The sequence below is a fragment of the Mus caroli genome, unplaced genomic scaffold, assembly GCF_978045245.1.
Source record: "Mus caroli unplaced genomic scaffold, Mus_caroli_1 scaffold_12, whole genome shotgun sequence".
NCBI lineage: Eukaryota > Metazoa > Chordata > Mammalia > Rodentia > Muridae > Mus > Mus caroli.
In genome coordinates this window covers 120,608,769-120,629,162 of record NW_028227267.1, presented here as the reverse complement: position 1 = coordinate 120,629,162, position 20,394 = coordinate 120,608,769, and the positions used below count along the sequence as shown (strand labels likewise).

At 35.9% G+C, this 20,394-nt stretch overlaps 1 protein-coding gene across 5 annotated transcripts in view; it reads left to right on the top strand.

Moving 5' to 3' along the window:
- The window catches only part of Nalcn (sodium leak channel, non-selective), a 324,306-nt gene that overhangs the window by 124,658 nt on the left and 179,254 nt on the right, over window positions 1–20,394 (top strand). For all 5 annotated transcript variants that reach the window (XM_029469212.2, XM_029469211.2, XM_029469215.2 and 2 more), the window contains exon 12: window positions 19,257–19,424. In XM_029469212.2, coding sequence (XP_029325072.1) covers window positions 19,257–19,424 — 168 coding nt within the window. The remainder of the gene's footprint in view (window positions 1–19,256; window positions 19,425–20,394) is intronic.

The window sequence follows — 20,394 nt, the reverse complement described above, 5'->3', positions numbered from 1 at the left end:
ACTGAGCTGAATATTTTTAATCATTTTCTTTTTTTTAATTAGATATTTTATTTATTTACATTTCTTTTTTTATATGTTTTTTTAATTTTTAATATTTTTATTACATATTTTCCTCAATTACATTTCCAATGCTATCCCAAAAGTCCCCCATACCGACCCCCACTTCCCTACCCACCCATTCCCATTCTTTTGGCCCTGGCATTCCCCTATATTGGGGCATATAAAGTTTGCAAGTCCAATGGGCCTCTCTTTCCAGTGATAGCCGACTAGGCCATCTTTCGATACATATGCAGCTAGAGACAAGAGCTCCGGGGTTCTGGTTAGTACATCATGTTGTTCCAACAATAGGGTTGCAGATCCCTTTAGCTCCTTGGGTACTTTCTCTAGCTTCTCCATTGGGAGCCCTGTGATACATCCAATAGCTGACTGTGAACATCCACTCCTGTGTTTGCTAAGCCCCGGCATCGTCTCAAAAGAGACAGCTATATTTGGGTCCTTTCAGCAAAATCTTGCTAGTGTATGCAATGGTGTCAGCGTTTAGAAGCTGCTTATATGGGATGGATCCCTGGATACAGCAGTCTCTAAATGGTCCATCCTTTCATCACAGCTACGAACTTTGTCTCTGTAACTCCTTCCCGGGGTGTTTTGTTCCCAATTCTAAGAAGGGGCACAGTGTCCACACTTTGGTCTTCATTCTTCTTGAGTTGCATGCGTTTAGTAAATTGTATCTTATATCTTGGGTATCCTAAGTTTTGGGCTAATATCCACTTATCAGTGAATACGTATTGTGTGAGTTCTTTTGTGATTGTGTTACTTCACTCAAGATGATGCCCTCCAGGTCCATCCATTTGGCTAGGAATTTCATAAATTCATTCTTTTTAATAGCTGAGTAGTACTCCATTGTGTAAATGTACCATAATTTCTGTATCCATTCCTCTGTTGAGGGACATCTGGGTTCTTTCCAGCTTCTGGCTATTATAAATAGGGCTGCTATGAACATAGTGGAGCATGTGTCTTTTTTACCGGTTGGGACATCTTCTGGATATATGCCCAGGAGAGGTATTGCTGGATCCTCCGGTAGTACTATGTCCAATTTTCTGAGGAACCGCCAGACTGATTTCCAGAGTGGTTGTACAAGCTTGCAATCCCACCAACAATGGAGGAGTGTTCCTCTTTCTCCACATCCTCGCCAGCATCTGCTGTCACCTGAAATTTTGATCTTAGCCATTCTGACTGGTGTGAGGTGGAATCTCAGGGTTGTTTTGATTTGCATTTCCCTGATGATTAAGGATGTTGAACATTTTTTCAGGTGCTTATCTGCCATTCGGTATTCCTCAGGTGAGAATTCTTTGTTCAGTTCTGAGCCCCATTTTTTAATGGGGTTATTTGACTTTCTGGAGTCCACCTTCTTGAGTTCTTTATATATATTGGATATTAGTCCTTTATCTGATTTAGGATAGGTGAAGATCCTTTCCCAATCTGTTGGTGGTTTTTTTGTCTTATTTATGGTGTCTTTAGCCTTGCAGAAGCTTTGCAGTTTCATGAGGTCCCACTTGTCAATTCTCGATCTTACAGCACAAGCCATTACTGTTCTATTCAGGAATTTTTCCCCTGTGCCCATATCTTCAAGGCTTTTCCCCACTTTCTCCTCTATAAGTTTCAGTGACTCTGGTTTCATGTGTAGTTCCTTGATCCACTTAGACTTGACCTTAGTACAAGGAGATAGGAATGGATCGATTTGCATTCTTCTACATGTTAACAACCAGTTGTGCCAGCACCATTTGTTGAAAATGCTGTCTTTCTTCCACTGGATGTTTTTAGCTCCCTTGTCGAAGATCAAGTGACCATAGGTGTGTGGGTTCATTTCTGGGTCTTCAATTCTATTCCATTGGTCTATTTGTCTGTCACTATACCAGTACCATGCAGTTTTTATCACAATTGCTCTGTAGTAAAGCTTTAGGTCCGGTATGGTGATTCCACCAGAGGTTCTTTTATCCTTGAGAAGAGTTTTTGCTATCCTAGGTTTTTTGTTATTCCAGATGAATTTGCAGATTGCACTTTCTAATTCGTTGAAGAATTGATTTGGAATTTTGATGGGGATTGCATTGAATCTGTAGATTGCTTTTGGCAAGATAGCCATTTTTACAATGTTGATCCTGCCAATCCATGAGCATGGGAGATCTTTCCATCTTCTGAGATCTTCTATAATTTCTTTCTTCAGAGACTTGAAGTTTTTATTATACAGATCTTTCACTTCCTTAGTTAGAGTCACGCCAAGATATTTTATATTATTTGTGACTATTGAGAAGGGTGTTGTTTCCCTAATTTCTTTCTCAGCCTGTTTATTCTTTGTGTAGAGAAAGGCCATTGATTTGTTTGAGTTAATTTTATATCCAGCTACTTCACCGAAGCTGTTTATCAGGCTTAGGAGTTCTCTGGTAGAATTTTTAGGGTCACTTATATATACTATCATATCATCTGCAAAAAGTGTTATTTTGACTTCATCTTTTCCAATTTGTATCCCTTTGATCTCCTTTTGTTGTCGAATTGCTCTGGCTAGGACTTCAAGTACAATGTTGAATAGGTATGGAGAAAGTGGACAGCCTTGTCTAGTCCCTGATTTTAGAGGGATTGCTTCAAGCTTCTCACCATTTACTTTGATGTTGGCTACTGGTTTGCTGTAGATTGCTTTTATCATGTTTAGGTATGGGCCTTGAATTCCTGATCTTTCCAAGACTTTTATCATGAATGGGTGTTGGATCTTGTCAAATGCTTTTTCCGCATCTAACGAGATGACCATGTGGTTTTTGTCTTTGAGTTTGTTTATATACTGGATTACGTTGATGGATTTCCGTATATTGAACCATCCCTGCATCCCTGGGATGAAACCTACTTGGTCAGGATGGATGATTGTTTTGATGTGTTCTTGGATTCGGTTAGCAAGAACTTTATTGAGGATTTTTGCATCAATATTCATAAGGGATATTGGTCTGAAGTTTTCTATCTTTGTTGGGCCTTTTTGTGGTTTAGGTATCAGAGTAATTGTGGCTTCATAGAATGAGTTGGGTAGAATACCTTCTGTTTCTATTTTGTGGAATAGTTTGTGAAGAACTGGGATTAGATCTTCTTTGAAGGTCTGATAGAACTCTGCACTAAACCCATCTGGTCCTGGGCTTTTTTTAGTTGGGAGACTATTAATGACTGCTTCTATTTCTTTGGGGGATATAGGGCTGTTTAGATCATTAACCTGATCTTGATTCAACTTTGGTACCTGGTATCTGTCTAGGAACTTCTCCATTTCATCCAGGTTCTCCAGTTTTGTTGAGTATAGCCTTTGGTAGAAGGATCTGATGGTGTTTTGGATGTCTTCAGGATCTGTTGTTATGTCTCCTTTTTCATTTCTGATTTTGTTAATTAGGATGCTTTCCCTGTGCCCTCTAGTGAGTCTGGCTAAGGGTTTATCTATCTTGTTGATTTTCTCAAAGAACCAGCTCCTTGATTGGTTGATTCTTTGAATAGTTCTTCTTGTTTCCACTTGGTTGATTTCGCCCCTGAGTTTGATTATTTCCTGCCGTCTACTCCTCTTGGGTGAATTTGCTTTAATGTGAAGTTCTTAAATTGCTGCTTAAATGCTGGTAGATTCTGGGAACAGGTGATTAATCCTTATCAATTTTGATGGTTTTATTTGTAATAATAAAATAGCAACCACAGAGCTAAGATGGTATAGCAAAACCTGACAAAACCGGAAATATGTATTATATGCCTCTAACTTGTTGCCCTTTCCAAACCGTTAACACAGACTTGGTTTTAAAAAATAAGCCTGGCATTGAGGGAGGTAATTCTGATATATATATACATATATATATATATATATATATATATACACATATATATATATATATATGCCCATTGCAAACTATATGCATTGAGCATGTAGAAATTTTAAGACCATAGATAGGGTATGAAATGTTATTCAGCATCTAACACTACCAGGAAGATCAACGGCAATAATAACAGGATGATTTTAGAGGGTTTGGACATGGTAGTGACAGTTTTATAAGCTCATATTTGTAACCAATTCAGCAAGTTAATACATTATACAAATACACCTTTCTACATGTACGTTGTTTTTCAATAAAGTAGGCAAGTAGCTAGATAGACATGGTAAACAGCTCTTTGAAATCAGAGTAAATCAGCTAGACATAGGATTTCATTTACATAAATAGTCTATAGACAGCATCAACCTATTATTGAACAATACAAGCAATCAAACTCTGTTCCAGTAGATGGACTGACTTTGGGTGTTAAGTTTCTCAGAATATGTTTGGACTTAATTTCAGATTATTCTGTCATGTCTTTTTGAATAAAACATGTTATATGTGAGTCACAATGATTTGTTTTGAGTATGGCTAAATTATTTTAGCTAAATCTACTTTTTAACAAATAACTTCTTAGGGGGGTGAGGAGGAGGTATGGGATGTGGAATAGTCAGAGGGTGGACGGGGGAGGGGGAGTAAAATCTGGAGTGTAAAAAAAAATAGTAAGTGAATGTATAAAAGATAAAAAAAAATAACTTTTAGTCTAAGCCAAGAATCACCAAATTTCTTGAAGTGCCAAATAAGCAGGCTAGGCTTTGTAGGCCATCCACTCTCTGTCAATGCTTCAACTCAGCTACCTTTGTGCAAAAGTGAACATGACCTTAAGACAGCTGGATTTTAATAAAAGTTTTTTTTTTTTTCAAAAGTAAACAATAGACTAGCTGCTGCACCGGCTATAGGAACAGAGAGCTTCTCAACTAGAATTCTCATATATATGCTAAATTCAAATACATTAATATTACCAACAACAATAGCTACCACTTTTTGGAAAGCCAATTGTGTGCTAAACACTTTAAAGAAATGCATTATCTCATTTAAAACAGCTATAATGACAGCAGTTGAAGGCCAGGGAGTGTAACAGTGTTATATTTAAGGAAACAGCATTATGTAAGAGTTCTGAAAGCTTAACTTTCACAGTATATCACAAAAGGCTATGAGATTTGAAAAAAACATTTTCTTTGTTAGGTTTCTACATATTATACAATAAATTGTTTAGAAAAATCCAAAATAAAACATTCTACCCATTAGAAGTCAACTCACATTCTAAATCAGCATCCTTTAATAATAAATTAATCTGCTTAGCTTCTTGTGGTACTGGAGATTTGTTCTCCAAATTTGTTCTGTTACTTTGGATTAATTAATCTAAATATAGAGTTAGCTAAGAGACAGGAAAATTATGATTTTATTTCCTAGACTATGCATTAATGTACAAAAGTAAATACCAATTTTTAGTAAGAATTTTACATTTTATCTTCATCTAAGATAATATTTGCTTATTATATATATGTGCATTTCATAATAAGCAAAATTATATTTTAAATATATTCTTATGTTTTAATCACAAAAGTTAACATTTTGAACATTGTTTGCCGATGTATTGTGATTTGGATATTTGTGTATCCATCAGACTGTCCACTTATCAAAAATAATATATGTAAAGCCCACAGGAAGTGGGCAATTTTAAAAGAATTTCTCATTTAAGAAACTACATTTTTCAAAGCCAAAAGAATGGATCATAACTTTCTGTTCTGTCTTTTACCCAAATTCTAGATAAAACTAAGATTTGTAAAAAACCTAACTGCAGTTTGTAAGTAGCATCTTTGAAACAGATATTCAACTTTTCTGATTATGCTATCAAACATAGACTATTTCTCCCATCAGTACACATATAGACACTATAAAGTCTTTAATGACTATTGTTTTCTAACTGGAATTGTGTAAATAAAACAATTGAATATTATTTGACTTGTTTTTATGAGTAATAGAAATAAAACAAGTGAAAATTTGTTGTTATGTATACTTTGGCTTCAGCATTGAAGCAATGTATATACCTGTTTTTTTTTACTTACAAGATTTATTAATTGCTTCTTACTATAATTACGCACTTTAATTGCAGCCATTAAAACAAATACTGGAAGATAGTTTATGCTGTTATTGGTTTAAAAAGAATTCTATCTTGGGTGACTTGAACAGTTGAAATATACTAGTGGCATGATAAAATTAATCCTTAATAAAAAAAAATAGAAACTCACAGACTTATGGAAGAAACCCGAGGATGTAGAAAGAGGTGAGAGAACCCATCTTGTTTTATTATACAGTTTTTCTGTTTCATATCCTACTATCATCCCCACATTCTGTGGTTCTCTCTGGATCTACCTGAATGCAGAACTCAGCTCTCTTTACTCCTGGCATTAAGATTTAAAATGTACTGGATTCTTTGTAATAAAGTCAGGAAAGAGAAAGGATCCTGAGTTTAGTTCCTTACTATGAACTCACTAAAACTTCCCACTAAGACGTGTCTCTAGTTCTAAGTGACTCTGTTTTCTTCTCTCTTCACCTCTATGTCTGTTCCAATCCATTCCCAGATTTGCCTTTGTCACGTGGGCTTTCATATAAATAAAAAGCCAGCTGCTAGATCAAAAAGGCATCAGAAAGTTGAGTGGTCTTCACCAAATGATAGCCCTCAGAATTTCTTCCAAAGATACTCAGGTTCCTCATAATTTCGCATGAGTACAGTTCTTCATCTGATGCCAATTAAAGAAGGTCAAGAACCTTTAACATGAAACCACTTCTATTTGGTAAATAAAAGAAACCACAGGAACTAAACTGAAAAGATGGTGGATGATCCCATGGGATGGTTTCACTTTTTTTTAAATTTTATTTTATTTTTAATTCTTTATTTTTTATTATATATATATATATATATATATATATATATATATATATATATATATATATTGGTTTTTGGTTTTTTGAGACAGGGTTTCTCTGTGTAGCCCTGGCTGTCCTGGAATTCACTCTGTAGACCAGGCTGGCCTTGAACTCAGAAGCTCTGCCTCCCAAATGCTGGGATTAAAGGCATGCACCACCACCGCCCGGTATTTAATTCATTTTTTACACTCCATATTTCATTCCCCACCCCACCCCCATCCACGCTCGGACTGCTCCACCTCCCACACCACCCTGTCTCCATGTGGATGTCCCAACCCCCACCCCACCTGATCTCTAAACTCCCTGGTGCCTCCAGTCTCTTGAGGGTTAGGTACATCATCTCTGAATGAACACAGACCCAGAAGTCCTCTGCTGTATGTGTGTTGGGAGGTGTCATATCAACTGTCTGTTTGGTGGTCCAGTGTTTGGAATGTCTTGGGGGTCCAGATTAATTAAGACTGCTGGTTCTCCTACAGGATCACCCTTCTCCTCAGCTTCTTTCAGCCTTCCCTAATTCAACAACAAGGGTCAGCTGCTTCTGTCCATTGGTTAGGTGCAAGTATCTGCATCTGACTCTTTCAGTTGCTTGTTGAATCTTTTGGAAGGCAGTCATGATAGATCCCTTTTTGTGAGCACTTCATAGCCTCAGTAATAGTCAGGCCTTGGGACCTTCCCTTGAGCTGGATCCCACTTTGGGCCTGTTGCTGGACCTTCTTTTCCCCTCTCCATTTCCATGCCTGTAGTTCTTTCAGACAAGAACAATTATGGGTCAGAGGTGTGACTGTGGCATGTCAACCCCATCTCTCACTTGATATCCTGTCTTCCTGCTGGAGGTGGGCTCTCTAAGTTCCCTTTCCTTAAAGTAGGGTATTTTATATAAGGTCCCTCCCTTTGAGTCCTGGGAATCTCTCACCTCCCAGGTCCCTGGTGAATCAGTCCCCCAACCTCCAATTTCCTGAAGTTGCCTGTTTTCATTCTTTCTGCTGGCTCTCAGGGCTTCAGTCCTTTTCCCTCACCCAATACTAGATCAGGTTCTCCTCCCCCCACTCCCTCCCACTCTCCACTCCCTCCCACCCACCCCCATCCACTTTCCCTCTCAGGACCCTCCCTCCCTCCCCACTTATGACTGCTTTCTTATCTCTCCCAAGTGGGACTGAGGCATCCTCACTTCTGCTTGTTAAACTTTACTATAAAGCCTATACTCAACAAAACTGGAAAATCTAAATGAAATGGATGGTTTTCTAGACAGATGCCACATACCAAAGTTAAATCAAGAGCAAGTAAACTAACTACACAGGCCCATACCACACAAGGAAATAGAAGAAGTCATTAAAAACCTCCCAACCAAAAAAAGGCCAGGGCCAGATGGATTTAATGCAGAATTCTACCAGACCTTCAAAGAAGACCTGATACAGATTTTCCTCAATCTATTCTATAAAATAGAAACAGAAGGTACTCTACCCAACTCAGTCTATAAAGCCACAATTACTCTGATACCTAAAGCACATAAGGACCAAATAAAAAAAGAAAACTTTAGACCAAACTCACTTATGAATATCGATGCAAAAATACTCAATATACCCAAGGAGCTAAAGGGATCTGCAACCCTATAGGTGGAACAACAATATAAACTAACCAGTACCTCCCGGAGCTCGTGTCTCTAGCTGCATATGTATCAGAAGATGGTCTAGTTGGCCATCAGTGGAAAGAGAGGGCCCTTTGTCTTGCAAACTTTATATGCCTAAGTTCAGGGGAATGCCAAGGCCAAGAAGTGGGAGGAGGGAGGAGAGTGGGGGCGATGGGGGACTTTTGGGATAGCATTGGAAATGTAAATGAAAAAAATCTAATTAAAAAAAATTCTTGCAAACCAAATCTAAGAACACAGAAAAACCATCATTCATCATGATCAAGTAGGCTTCATCCCAGGAATGCAAGTTTGGTTTAATATACAAAAATCCATTAATGTAATCCACTATATAAACAAACTCGCAGAAAAAAATCACATGATCATCTCCTTAGATGCAGAAAAAGCATTTGACAAAATACAACACCCCTTCATGTTAAAAGTATTGGAGAGATCAGGAATTCAAGGCCCATACCTAAAAATAATAAATGAAATTTACTGCAAACCAACAGCTAATATCAAATTAAATGGGGACATACTTGAAGCAATCCCACTGAAATCAGGGACAAGGATGCCCACTCTCCCCATATCTATTCTATATAGTACTTGAAGTGTTAGCTAGAACAGTAAGACAACAAAAAGAGATCAAGGGGATACAAATTGGTAAAGAAATAAAGATATCACTTTTTGCAGATGATATCATAGTATACATAAGCAACCCCAAAAATTCTACCAGAGAACTTCTTCAGATGATAAACAACTTCAGCAAAGTGGCTGGATATAAAATTAGCTCAAGTAAATAGCCTTCCTTTATACAAAGGATAAACAGGCTGAGAAAGATATTAGGGGAACCATTCCCTTCACAATAGCCACAAATAGTATAAAATATCTTGGGATGGTTTAAATGTTTATTAGTACTAGTTTTCTGATAACCTTGAGAGTATTTGGTTCAATCCTAAATGAGATTTATAGCTGCTAAAACTTATAGAAAAGTGATCTATAAAATAAATTTTCAATAAATCAGGATAAAAAGCTAGATAGAATAGTTCCCAAGTCTGTGTATCTCAAGACCTCATATTTATGTGAACAAGTCAAGTACCAATTCCTGATTCTAACAGCTCTGAAACCATTCTCTACTGCAATAGGAAACTAGAATATGTATTAAGCTCACTTGTCAGAAAAGATGACTCATAATCTGGCCAAGGTGCTAGTTTCTTTTTAGAGTTCCTGTAGCTTAAGAGAATTAATATTGTCTTTAGAAGGAATTGTTTCTCAGGCAAAATTGTGCTAAGACTAAACTATAATGCACTAATAAGCTCTATGAAGGACTGGACTTCTCCATGGTAGATACTTAGGATGTCAGATACAATCATTAGCCTTCTATAAGACTCCTTATGTATGGCTATTCTTATTAATACCTTTTCTTGTTTGTCTAAAATGTCTGTTACATGAAATGTCTAGTCTTTGAGAAGCCTGTACCTTTTTTAATTTTGTTCTTAATTTCAGTCACTTTATAAACTCATCACATAGACAATATCGCATAATCAATATTGTGCTCACCACCCTTGTTCTTCAAAAGCTTTTTTTTTCCTGATTGCTTTAGGGTTTTCATTTAGAAGCAATGAATTGACAGAATAAAATCAAATCCTGTTTGTCTCTTGATCTTATTCTTCTGCCTACTCTACAGAGAAACACATTCATCATTTTAATGAATGTCTTATAAAAATTCTGAGTATGAACAGTTTGGCTTTTGTTTCATTCCTTTTGAGCTTTTTAAAAATACCCCTGTTGATCTCTATACTGTTTGCTTATTTGTTCGATGGATAATCCATTGTAGTTTTCAATGGTGTTTCTTTTGATTTTTTTTTTTTTTGCCAAAAGATACACTGCTTCCATGAACATTCTCATTTCTGATTTCATACCGCACTGGGGAGGAACTTTGAGGAGTTTTGTTTGTTTTCTTTTTATCAAAGCATATATCTTGGCTAGAAAATGCTATAGTATAGGATTCAATCATATTCAACTTTGCTAACTGCTTGAAAATGCTTATTCTGGTAATTTGTATTCCTCCTAGATTGTATGAACAGCTTCATTTCATGCTAAATTTATGATAATTCAGATATTCAATTTTATCATTCTTATATAAGTAATCATTGTAGGTTAATATACCTGGTCTTGAATATTATAAAGAATTAAAATTTTATCTTCTGTTTTCTTGCTTCTTCAATGAGTAGACACAACTGTTTTTCAGTTACCTGGCAATGAGCAATGCAGATCCTCTCCATGACTGCAGCTTGTCTCGTAGCTTTTATTCATTGGTTTCATGAAAGTTATCACTTTTTAATAGTGTAAGACTTAGTCGTGTTTAATTTTTTTATATTAAGTCAATGGTCTTTGGTGTTTAAAATTGCCTAAGTGTCAGGAAATCTGTTTTTTCTAATGTTATTCACCAGGAAATGAAAGAAAATTGATGTAGCTAACTCAGTACATAAAGAATATCAGATAAAAGCTTTTTGTCATAAAAGCTCTTAGCAAACCACCAAGAGAAGTTACCTTTCTTAACATAACTTACCTATGAAAATCTACAAAAAAAAAAGGATAAATGATGAGCATTCATGTCAAGAGAGAAGTAAGCTATCTGCATTAATGTCTCTACTTCTGTCCAGTATTTTCTGGAACCCAAACTGGGACAACAGAATCAGAAAATAAAAGTAAAGAAATAAGAATTCATATATGAGAGACAAAGAGAAAGAAGAGAGAACAGGAATCTGATAAGGAAGCATAAAACAGTTTCAAGTGATGCATTTGTCTACAGAAAAATTATGAATAAACCTACAGAAATATTTTAGGGAATAATAATTTACAGTAATGTTGTTGGATATGGGATTAGTATACAAAATCCATAATATTTCTACATCACAATTAATGAAAATTTAGCAGAAAATAATTTATTCAAGGAGCTGAAGGGGTTTGTAGCCCCATAGGAGGAACAACAATATGAACCAACCTGTACCCCCAGAGCTCCTAGAGACTAAACCACCAACCAAAGAGTACACAAGGAGGGACTCAAGGCTTCAGCTGCATATGTAGCAGAGGATGGCCTTGTGGGATATCAATGAGAGGAGAGGCTCTTGGCCTTGTGAAGGCTCGATGCCCCAGTGTAGGGGAATGCCAGGACAAGGAAGCAGGAGTGGGTGGGTTACTGAGCAGGGGGAGGGGGAACGAGATGGGGGGAGTGGAAGGGAAATGAGGAAAGGGAATAAACTTTGAAAATTAAATAAAGAAAATATCTAATAAAAGGAAAAATTATTGAAGGATATCTAGGAATACATTTCACAAAGATATACAAGATTTTTGGGAAAATAGAAAGGATTACTAAAACATGCAAAAATCAATAAAATAATTGAAAAACTCGATAGATATGTCTTTGACAACAGTTAAATCTCTCTATGAAGATATATTTATTTTGGCTCACAGCTCAAAGAACTTGAGTTTACGGTGATGGGGAAAACAAGGCCGTGGTAGCAGTCCACTGTGTAGGAAACCTCCAAAGGCTCAATCCTATTTATTCCAACCAGCCTCCCACTAAAGGCTGCATGCATAACCTAGAAAAAGTGGTGCCATACACTGGGAACCTAGAGTTCAAATCATGAGTCAAAAAAGACATTCTAGATTCAAACCATAATAAAAAATCACATGTGTTTGGGCCTCATAGTTCTTACAGTGTATATGACTGAATCATCAGCCAATATGGATACTTGGTAGTTTCTGACACAGCTAACCTCAGGAATCATCTCATTGTCACCAATCACCAGTAACAGTAACAGCTCCAATGTACAGTACAGTTCAAGAGAAAACTTTTGAGATGAATGGATAAATAGTTCAGATTATCATTATAGTAGTCTTATTTCATCTAACACAATAAAGTTCAAATCTTTTATAAGTATATAAAGAAGAAACTGCCAGGGCCTGGCAAACACAGAAGTGGATGCTCACAGTCAGCTATTGGATGGAACACAGGGCCCCCAGTGTAGGAGCTAGAGAAAGTACTCAAGGAGCTAAAGGGGTCTGCAACCCTATAGGTGGAACAACAATATGAACTAACCAGTACCCCCCAGAGCTTGTGTCTCTAACTGCATATGTATCAGAAGATGGCCTAGTTGGTCATCTTTGGGAAGAGAGGCCCCTTGGTATTGCAAACTTTATATGCCCTAGTACAGGGGAATGCCAGGGCCAAGAAGTAGGAGTAGGGGGTAGGGGAGTGGGGGGAAGGGTATGGGGGACTTTTGGGATGGCATTTGAAATGTAAATGAAGAAAATATCTAATTTTTAAAAAGCTATACATAGTCTAACTATGTCTTAAAAAAAAAAAAGAAGAAACTTACCTAATTAAAGTTTTCCCAGAGGATGAAATTAAAGTTGATAATAATGTCAAAGATTAGTGCAATGTCAAGATATCATTTTGTGTAACTTGATCATTTCTTATTATTAATTTATTCCAATAGATATCAAAATTTGCTGGAACTAAATTAAATTATTTGTTTTACATAATTTCATTCTAACAATTGTTGTAAGAACAGATAGCTTCAGAGGTACAGAGAAATTATTCTAGAACCTAAGGCTTTCTACAAGGTTGCAAAACAAGTCTACATTTTATGAGAGCCCTTCTGCTTATAGCACCTCTCCATCACAGACCAAACATCACAGAGCTCTAAACAAGGTTCACCTCTTGTTGAATAGATATGATAGCAATGCATTTTAGAACAGAGACAAGTAGAACTACTAATTTCTGTGCCTTGGAGACAGAGACTGGGAAAATTTTCCCTTGTTATAGAAGGAACAGTAAGACCTATTACTTGGAGGCTATGCCATCCAAAAGGCTGGGGGTTGCAAGAAATAAAGAAAGATAATCAGCCTACATGAAAGATAAGACTAGACTTTCTGATGGGTTGCTGACAAGAGAGGATGTATCTACAGTATCAAGTACCAGTAACCTCCAAATGATTTTGAAACACATGCACACACACACACACACACACACACACACACACACACACACACACACGAAAATTTCCAAAACATAAATCCTTTTTTAAATAGGGTGACAACCTAACTAACAGATGATCCTTAGGGATAAGGTCTTTTGGAAGTGGGTTAATGTTAACCTTATCTAAGACCACTAGGATAGAGTCCTCAAGGCTTTGTAGATTTTGTAAGAGGGAAAGAAATTGAAGAATACGCATGCTCTTCATTTCTTGCCATGTAATATTGTACCACCTTAGGAAACTGACAGCAAGGTAGACTTGGAAAACAAACTGTGAGCCCAAATAAACCTATTTCTTTATGTTTACTCCATTTTGTGGCACTGTATTATTTACAACTTGAGACAGCCCAGCAGAACATGTATTCCCCAGAGGAAATGAAATAACATCTAAAGAGCTGAATATTTTTACTCTTGGTTTTGGGTAGTCCAAAAAGAAAAAAAAATCTTTATGTAAGAAACAGACACAGATATTCAGAACATATAGATACATATGTATCTGTCATTATCAAATTCCAAAGGAAGTAGTGATTAGAAACAAAATTGCAAAAGATTCTATGGAAAAGATGATAAAAGAAAAAGGAGGACTGGGGAGATTCTGCAGTAGCTGAAGCACTCTGTACAAACCGCATGGTTCAGATTCCCATAACTAGTAGGTCTGGGCATGGTGGGACAGAGATATATACAGAAGAAACTCCAGAAGCTCATGGGCTAGCTATTCTGGCATGCACAGCAGCAGAAAACAAAGGATCATGTCTCATACAAAGTGGAGAGCCAAGTCTGACATTAAGGTTGTCTTCTGAGCAACCTCCATATGCTGTCATGCACAGAAAATGTGCACAGTTCTGCTTCAAAGTAAGTTTTTTTTTTTTAATGTGAAGACAGATGATACTGCTCAGTGATTAAGAACCCTGGCTGCTCTTCAAAGAACCTAGGATCAATTATGAGCACCAACATGATGGCTTACAACCTTCTGTAATTCCAATTCTAGGAAATCCAATGCCCTTCTGACATTCATGGGACCAAGGCATGGATGTCATGAGAAAGTATACATGTAGGCAAAACACCCACATGCTTAAATATTTCTAAATAAATAAAATCTTTTAAAAGAAGAAATATTTTCCATATATCATTTTAAGTGTTATCAGGAAATGCAAAAAAAAAAATATTATTGGAAAGTTAATTACAAAGCTCACCTTAGTTTTTAAGAAGGTAAAATTCTATCTGAAAGTTGGCAAGTTCTACATGCATACTGTCTTAGTTCACAATATCACAGACTGAATAAATTACACAGTGAAAAGATTTATGTGGGTTTGTGGTTCTGTCCCAGGAACAATAAACCACATCTCATGGCCTTGATGGAAAGACTCCCAAGGCAGTGGGCATGAGATGATAGAAAAAGGAGCTGCATAAGAGATTTAACACAATCAGCTTTGATAGCAGAGCCATCTGATAATCATCTATCATTTCATCAGTATATTGAGGGGCCAACATACCGGAGGGCAGAAAGCTAAGCATGGCATCTGGATGCCTGCTCCACATAAACACAAACTCTTTGCTGTTGTGATTTTTCTAAAACCCTCAAGATTTGACAATTGCTTGGGTAGTTTTTCTGGGAATCTTGGCAGGTTGTTTGACTCTACAGACAGCCTATCTACCTTCAGTTTATGTGACCAATAGCAAAAATCTAGAAAGTTATACCGTGTCCCAACTATCATGAAAGCTGAGTTCACATAAATAGTTTGGAATTGTTCATGGCAAGGGGCTCTCAAGCTGACCTCCTGGGTACTTCTAAGAACTCTGCTACATTCCTCTAAATTCAAATCCTCTGCCAAACCTCACAACACACACTAACGTAATTGACTATTTTACCCAACCCTTTTCTGTAAATTCTGACAGTTATCCCAGCAAGAGGCTAACCTATAACCACAAGTAAACTAGTATTGTTTTACATATATTTTTTACCATTAAATGTTAACTCTTAGGAGTTAGTATTGTTTCTCAAAAATTTACAATGTTAGCTTGTAACAATAGACAAATTAATTTTTAGTTCTATTTTTTATTAGATTTTACTTATTCACTTTACATCCTGCTCACTGCCCCATTCTCAGTCACCCCCTCCCACAACCCTTCCTCCATGCCCTACCCCCTTCTCCTCTGGGCAGGTGGGAGCCCTCTGGGTGTCCCTTTTCCCCTAGAACTTCAAGTCTCTGTGAAGCTAGGTGCTTCCTCTCCTGCTGAGGCCACAGGAGGCAGCCCAGTTTGTACAGCATACCCCACATACAGGCAACAGCTATTAGGATAGCCCCCATTCCAGTTGTTCAGTACCCACATGAAGACCAAGCTACACCTCTGCTCCTTATGAGTGGGGATACCTTGGTTCAGACCATGGATGTTCTTTGGTTTGTGGATCAGCTTTCAAAAGGCCCAAATTAATTTGACTGCAAATAAAGTCATGATCAGCTTGACAAAGAAGTCCCCACTTCAATAGCAGCAAAAAAGTACACCCATCAAATTCAAATGAATTCTACTCCTCCGTCTTCACCTTGACCCCTAAAAGGTATACTGAATGTTATAAAAAATGCTCTTATCTTCACATGAAGCCAGAATTTAATGATATATATCATTGTTTTGATGAATAGCATAAAATGGAAATCTGCATCCATCAATTACCAAGCTTTATTTGGACCACTGCATACAAATACTGATGGTATTTTCACTATAGATAACAGACTCCTGTTATTACCACTGTACTGTGCAGTGACTGCCTTACAGATACATCTCTACAGCCAAGGAACTAGTATAAACTACCAAGCAATTAAAATAAAAGTATTTCATTTACAGATGGTATATACACATTTCTAACAAGACCCAGAAGTCTTTTCTAAAAATATCTAAGTCAATCTAAGTTATGTAGACATATAAAACCAATGAGAAAAATCAGTAATTTTTCTCTCCTCTGGAAATAACTATGTGGAAACACACACACTCACACACACATGTACACATATATGTTATATGAATATGGAAAATATACATATACACATAAATATATGTGTAAGTTTTACTAAAGAATATAGAAAGAAGTTCAAAAAAAGCGGAAAACAGTATTTTCTGGCAGTAATGACTAGATTCTAGCTGTCAAAAATGATCTACTTATTATTTTGAGACAGGGTTTCATCTTCTGAAGATCCTTGTGCCTCTGCCTTCCCAGTCCTAGGATTACAGGTTTAAACCACCATACCAGTTCAAAAAGAAACCCTTTAAAGCATTTGAAGATAGATGGATATGAAATTGTAAACTCTATAATACAAAGTTCTAAACTAAATTATTGACTAAGGAATAAATATATTCAGTACATTTAGCAGACAAAGATTAATGACTTCAATATAAGCAACTCTCAAAACTGATAAGAAAACAAAATCACAGAACATTGACAAGGTTATGAACAGCAAAATATAATTACTTTAACAAGAAATTAACTCCAAATGATCAATACAGACATTTCTGCATGAGAAACATTACATGGTTGTGCTGTTGCAGATCAAAATGATAGGACAAGGGTAGCGTTCCTAAATTGCTTGGATGCAAATGATTTATTATAAAGGTTTTGAATGTGACCTTTTCTTTTCAAACTTTAAAGCATACAAGTCTATATTTAGGGCCTACTCCCATCATGCCAATTGTGCACACCCTGTATGTATGGATACAGTGAGAAGAGAACACAGGATAGTAACAGAAAACTCTGACAGAAGCGAGCAAAGGAATTTCTACACATTTCCTTGTGTTCTTAAAATTGTCTCATTATGTGTGTGTGCTTCTGTTGTGTGTGTGTATGTGTGTGTGTGCTTCTGTGGTGTGTGTGTATGTGTGTATATGTGTGTGTGCACGCCCGTGCACGTATGCATGCATGTTGAGTCTACTTAGTATTGCTCATGCTGGATATCCTATCAGAGGACTTGTTGCTGCAGAAGACTGAGTCTCTTTGTTTCAGCTGTTAGTTGCCTATAGTCATTAAATATGTGGGTTTGAGAGATTCCCCCACACATACTGGTCTGTCAACTGGTATTATCATTGTGCTGGTCTTATTTAGGCAACAATATTTTTGCAATTTCATGAGTACAGTGTTCCTGTCATAAATAGTAGACTCTACCTCCCAGTAGACAGTCTAGTTCTCTGGCTCTTACAATATTTATTTTTCCTCTTCTGCAATGTTCTCTGAAGCTTCAGTGTGAGGTTGTATTGTAGATGTAGCAGTTGGGGCTGAGCATTTCATTCAGTATTTTTCTGCATTTTCACTACAGATTTCTGTAATGGTTGCTGCTCAAAAAGAAGCATCTTTGATGAGATGAGAACCACATTTAACTGTGGGCACACTTAGGTAGATGTATTTAGAATGCAATTAGAAGTTAAATGCATTGCCTTCTTCAGTGTTCACAATGGAAATGTCCATGAAAAATAGAAAGCAACCAGAATCTACAAACACATTACCTGCAAAAATTGTCTAAATCCTTCTGCATACCTCAACTTACCATCTGCATTGCTTCTAGAAGTCTGTTCCTTAATGCTATGACTATAATTCCTTTTCCCTACATTTTCTGATATGAGTAGAAGAAAAATCCTTTATGATATTCAATAATGGCTTAGAAAAAAGGGAGTTAATTTCTGATTATTTTACTGTATGAAATATATTATGACTAATATATCAATATATTTATTAATATATCAATAAAATAGTTAATATAGTATAACATAATAGTTAACATAATGTACTAATTAATTATTTTGATTATATTAGTATATTAGTGATATACAAATATGAGAAACATATTATGACTAATCCTAACAGTCTCATGTCCTTTAATTAGAAGTTAATATAGTATTGCCTATTTTAATTCCAATTATAACTTTTTTGTATAAAATATGAAGCATCATCCTCAGAGCAGGTAATGAATGGAGTTATTCTGACAAAAGTGAGCTAAGAAGTTTCTATACATTTCCTAGCTAACAAATTGTACCTACCTATATTTGTGGATTTTTACTATTTAGTATTTTAATATTTAGTATTTAGCACTGTGTGTTTATAGTTGTTATTTTCAACATCAAGTTATTAAAATTTATATTATAGATTTTTTAAATTAGATGAATATTAATACATAGATGTACAATATACACCTACATGTATGTATATATTAATATTTAGATGTATGAATATTAATATATAGCTGTTTAGTCATAATAGTCTAGTAGTAGATCAATTTATATACATAAAATTCTTACTTTATATAGAGTATTTCCCTACTCGTTATGTACTTTAAAAGCTAGCTGAATAAATAATATTTCTAATGGTTTAAAATAGCTTTGGTCTCTTGTGTTTTAACTGGTGTGTTTCAAACACAACTTTTTGTAAATGTTAGGGCTTCCTGGTCTACAGAGTGAGTTCCAGGAAAGCCAGGGCTATACAGAGAAATCCTGCCTGGAAACAAACAAACAAACAAACAAACAAGGACTCCAGCATCCAGCACCCATATCCACAGCTCATAGGTGCCTGCAACTCCAGCTGCAGGGAGATCTAACGCCCTCTTCTGGCCTCTGCAGACACCCACACTCACATGTTCATGTACACAGACATAGATGTAAATTAAAATGTAAAATGTTATTCTTGACTTTGTGTGACCTTTTACTTTATTCAGTGGCTGGAACTCACTATTGATAAATTCATGAGAAAATCGGGGGCATGCAGTTTTTAATGTCAGTCTCAAGTGTGGCTTTGTTCCTCTAGGTGGCTTTTACAGTCCTTTTTGACCTGGAAGCACTTCTGAAGATATGGTGTTTGGGGTTTACTGGCTACATCAGTTCATCTCTCCACAAGTTTGAACTATTGCTTGTTATTGGGACGACGCTTCATGTGTACCCAGATCTGTATCATTCTCAGTTCACATACTTCCAGGTAACACACTGCAATTACAACTAATAGCTATTCCTCAGGAAAAGGGAAGTTGCTTATTATAACAACCACATAAAAATCCACAGATTTGGTAATATGGCTCTGAGGGAGATTCAGTGTAATTACCAGAAACATTGGTACAAAAACATACTCACATTTAGTAGTCTAATCAAAACCATTTCATATGCATTTAAATTTCCGACTCACACTTGTATAATTTATAGTGGGAATATCAGAACATACATTGATGTCTTACAAGAAGATATTTCTAAATATTTGAGGAATAAAATGACAGTAACAAATTGTAGCCATTGTTTATAAATTGCTGAAAAATCAGAGTAATATATTCAAATCTTTAACAAAACTTCTCCCAATTAAAAGTTTATAGATATACATACTTATATAAATAGATATAACATGTATCTATTTTGAGATATTAAGTTCTAAACCTAATAAGATTTTGGCACAAACTTAAAGGGAAGGAATTATAATTGTTTCAAGTGTGTATCTTTCTTCTAAACTTTCTTACTAAACTGTAGTTTACAATGGATGCTTTAAGAGTGGTAAAATTTATCTTCACAGATATAAACTCATCTTGCATTATTACTTGCAAATGTTTATTTCTTTGTTTTGTGACAGCTAAATAATTGTAGCTGTAATTATTCTTTTATAACACTTGTATATCTTTTTCAAATGTGATATTTTAGATAGCAATGCCTTATAATTACTAAATAAATGTTAATTATTAGTTACATTTTTGCAATCATTTGGTTCTAGAATATGCTCATTGTACTGTTAAATTCATGATAAAATGATTATTAAAATACTCACATTTAGTAGTCTAATCAAAACCATTTCATATGCATTTAAATTTCTGACTCGCACTTGTATAATTTATAGTGGGAATATCAGAACATACATTGATGTCTTACAAGAAGATATTTCTAAATATTTGAGGAATAAAATGACAGCA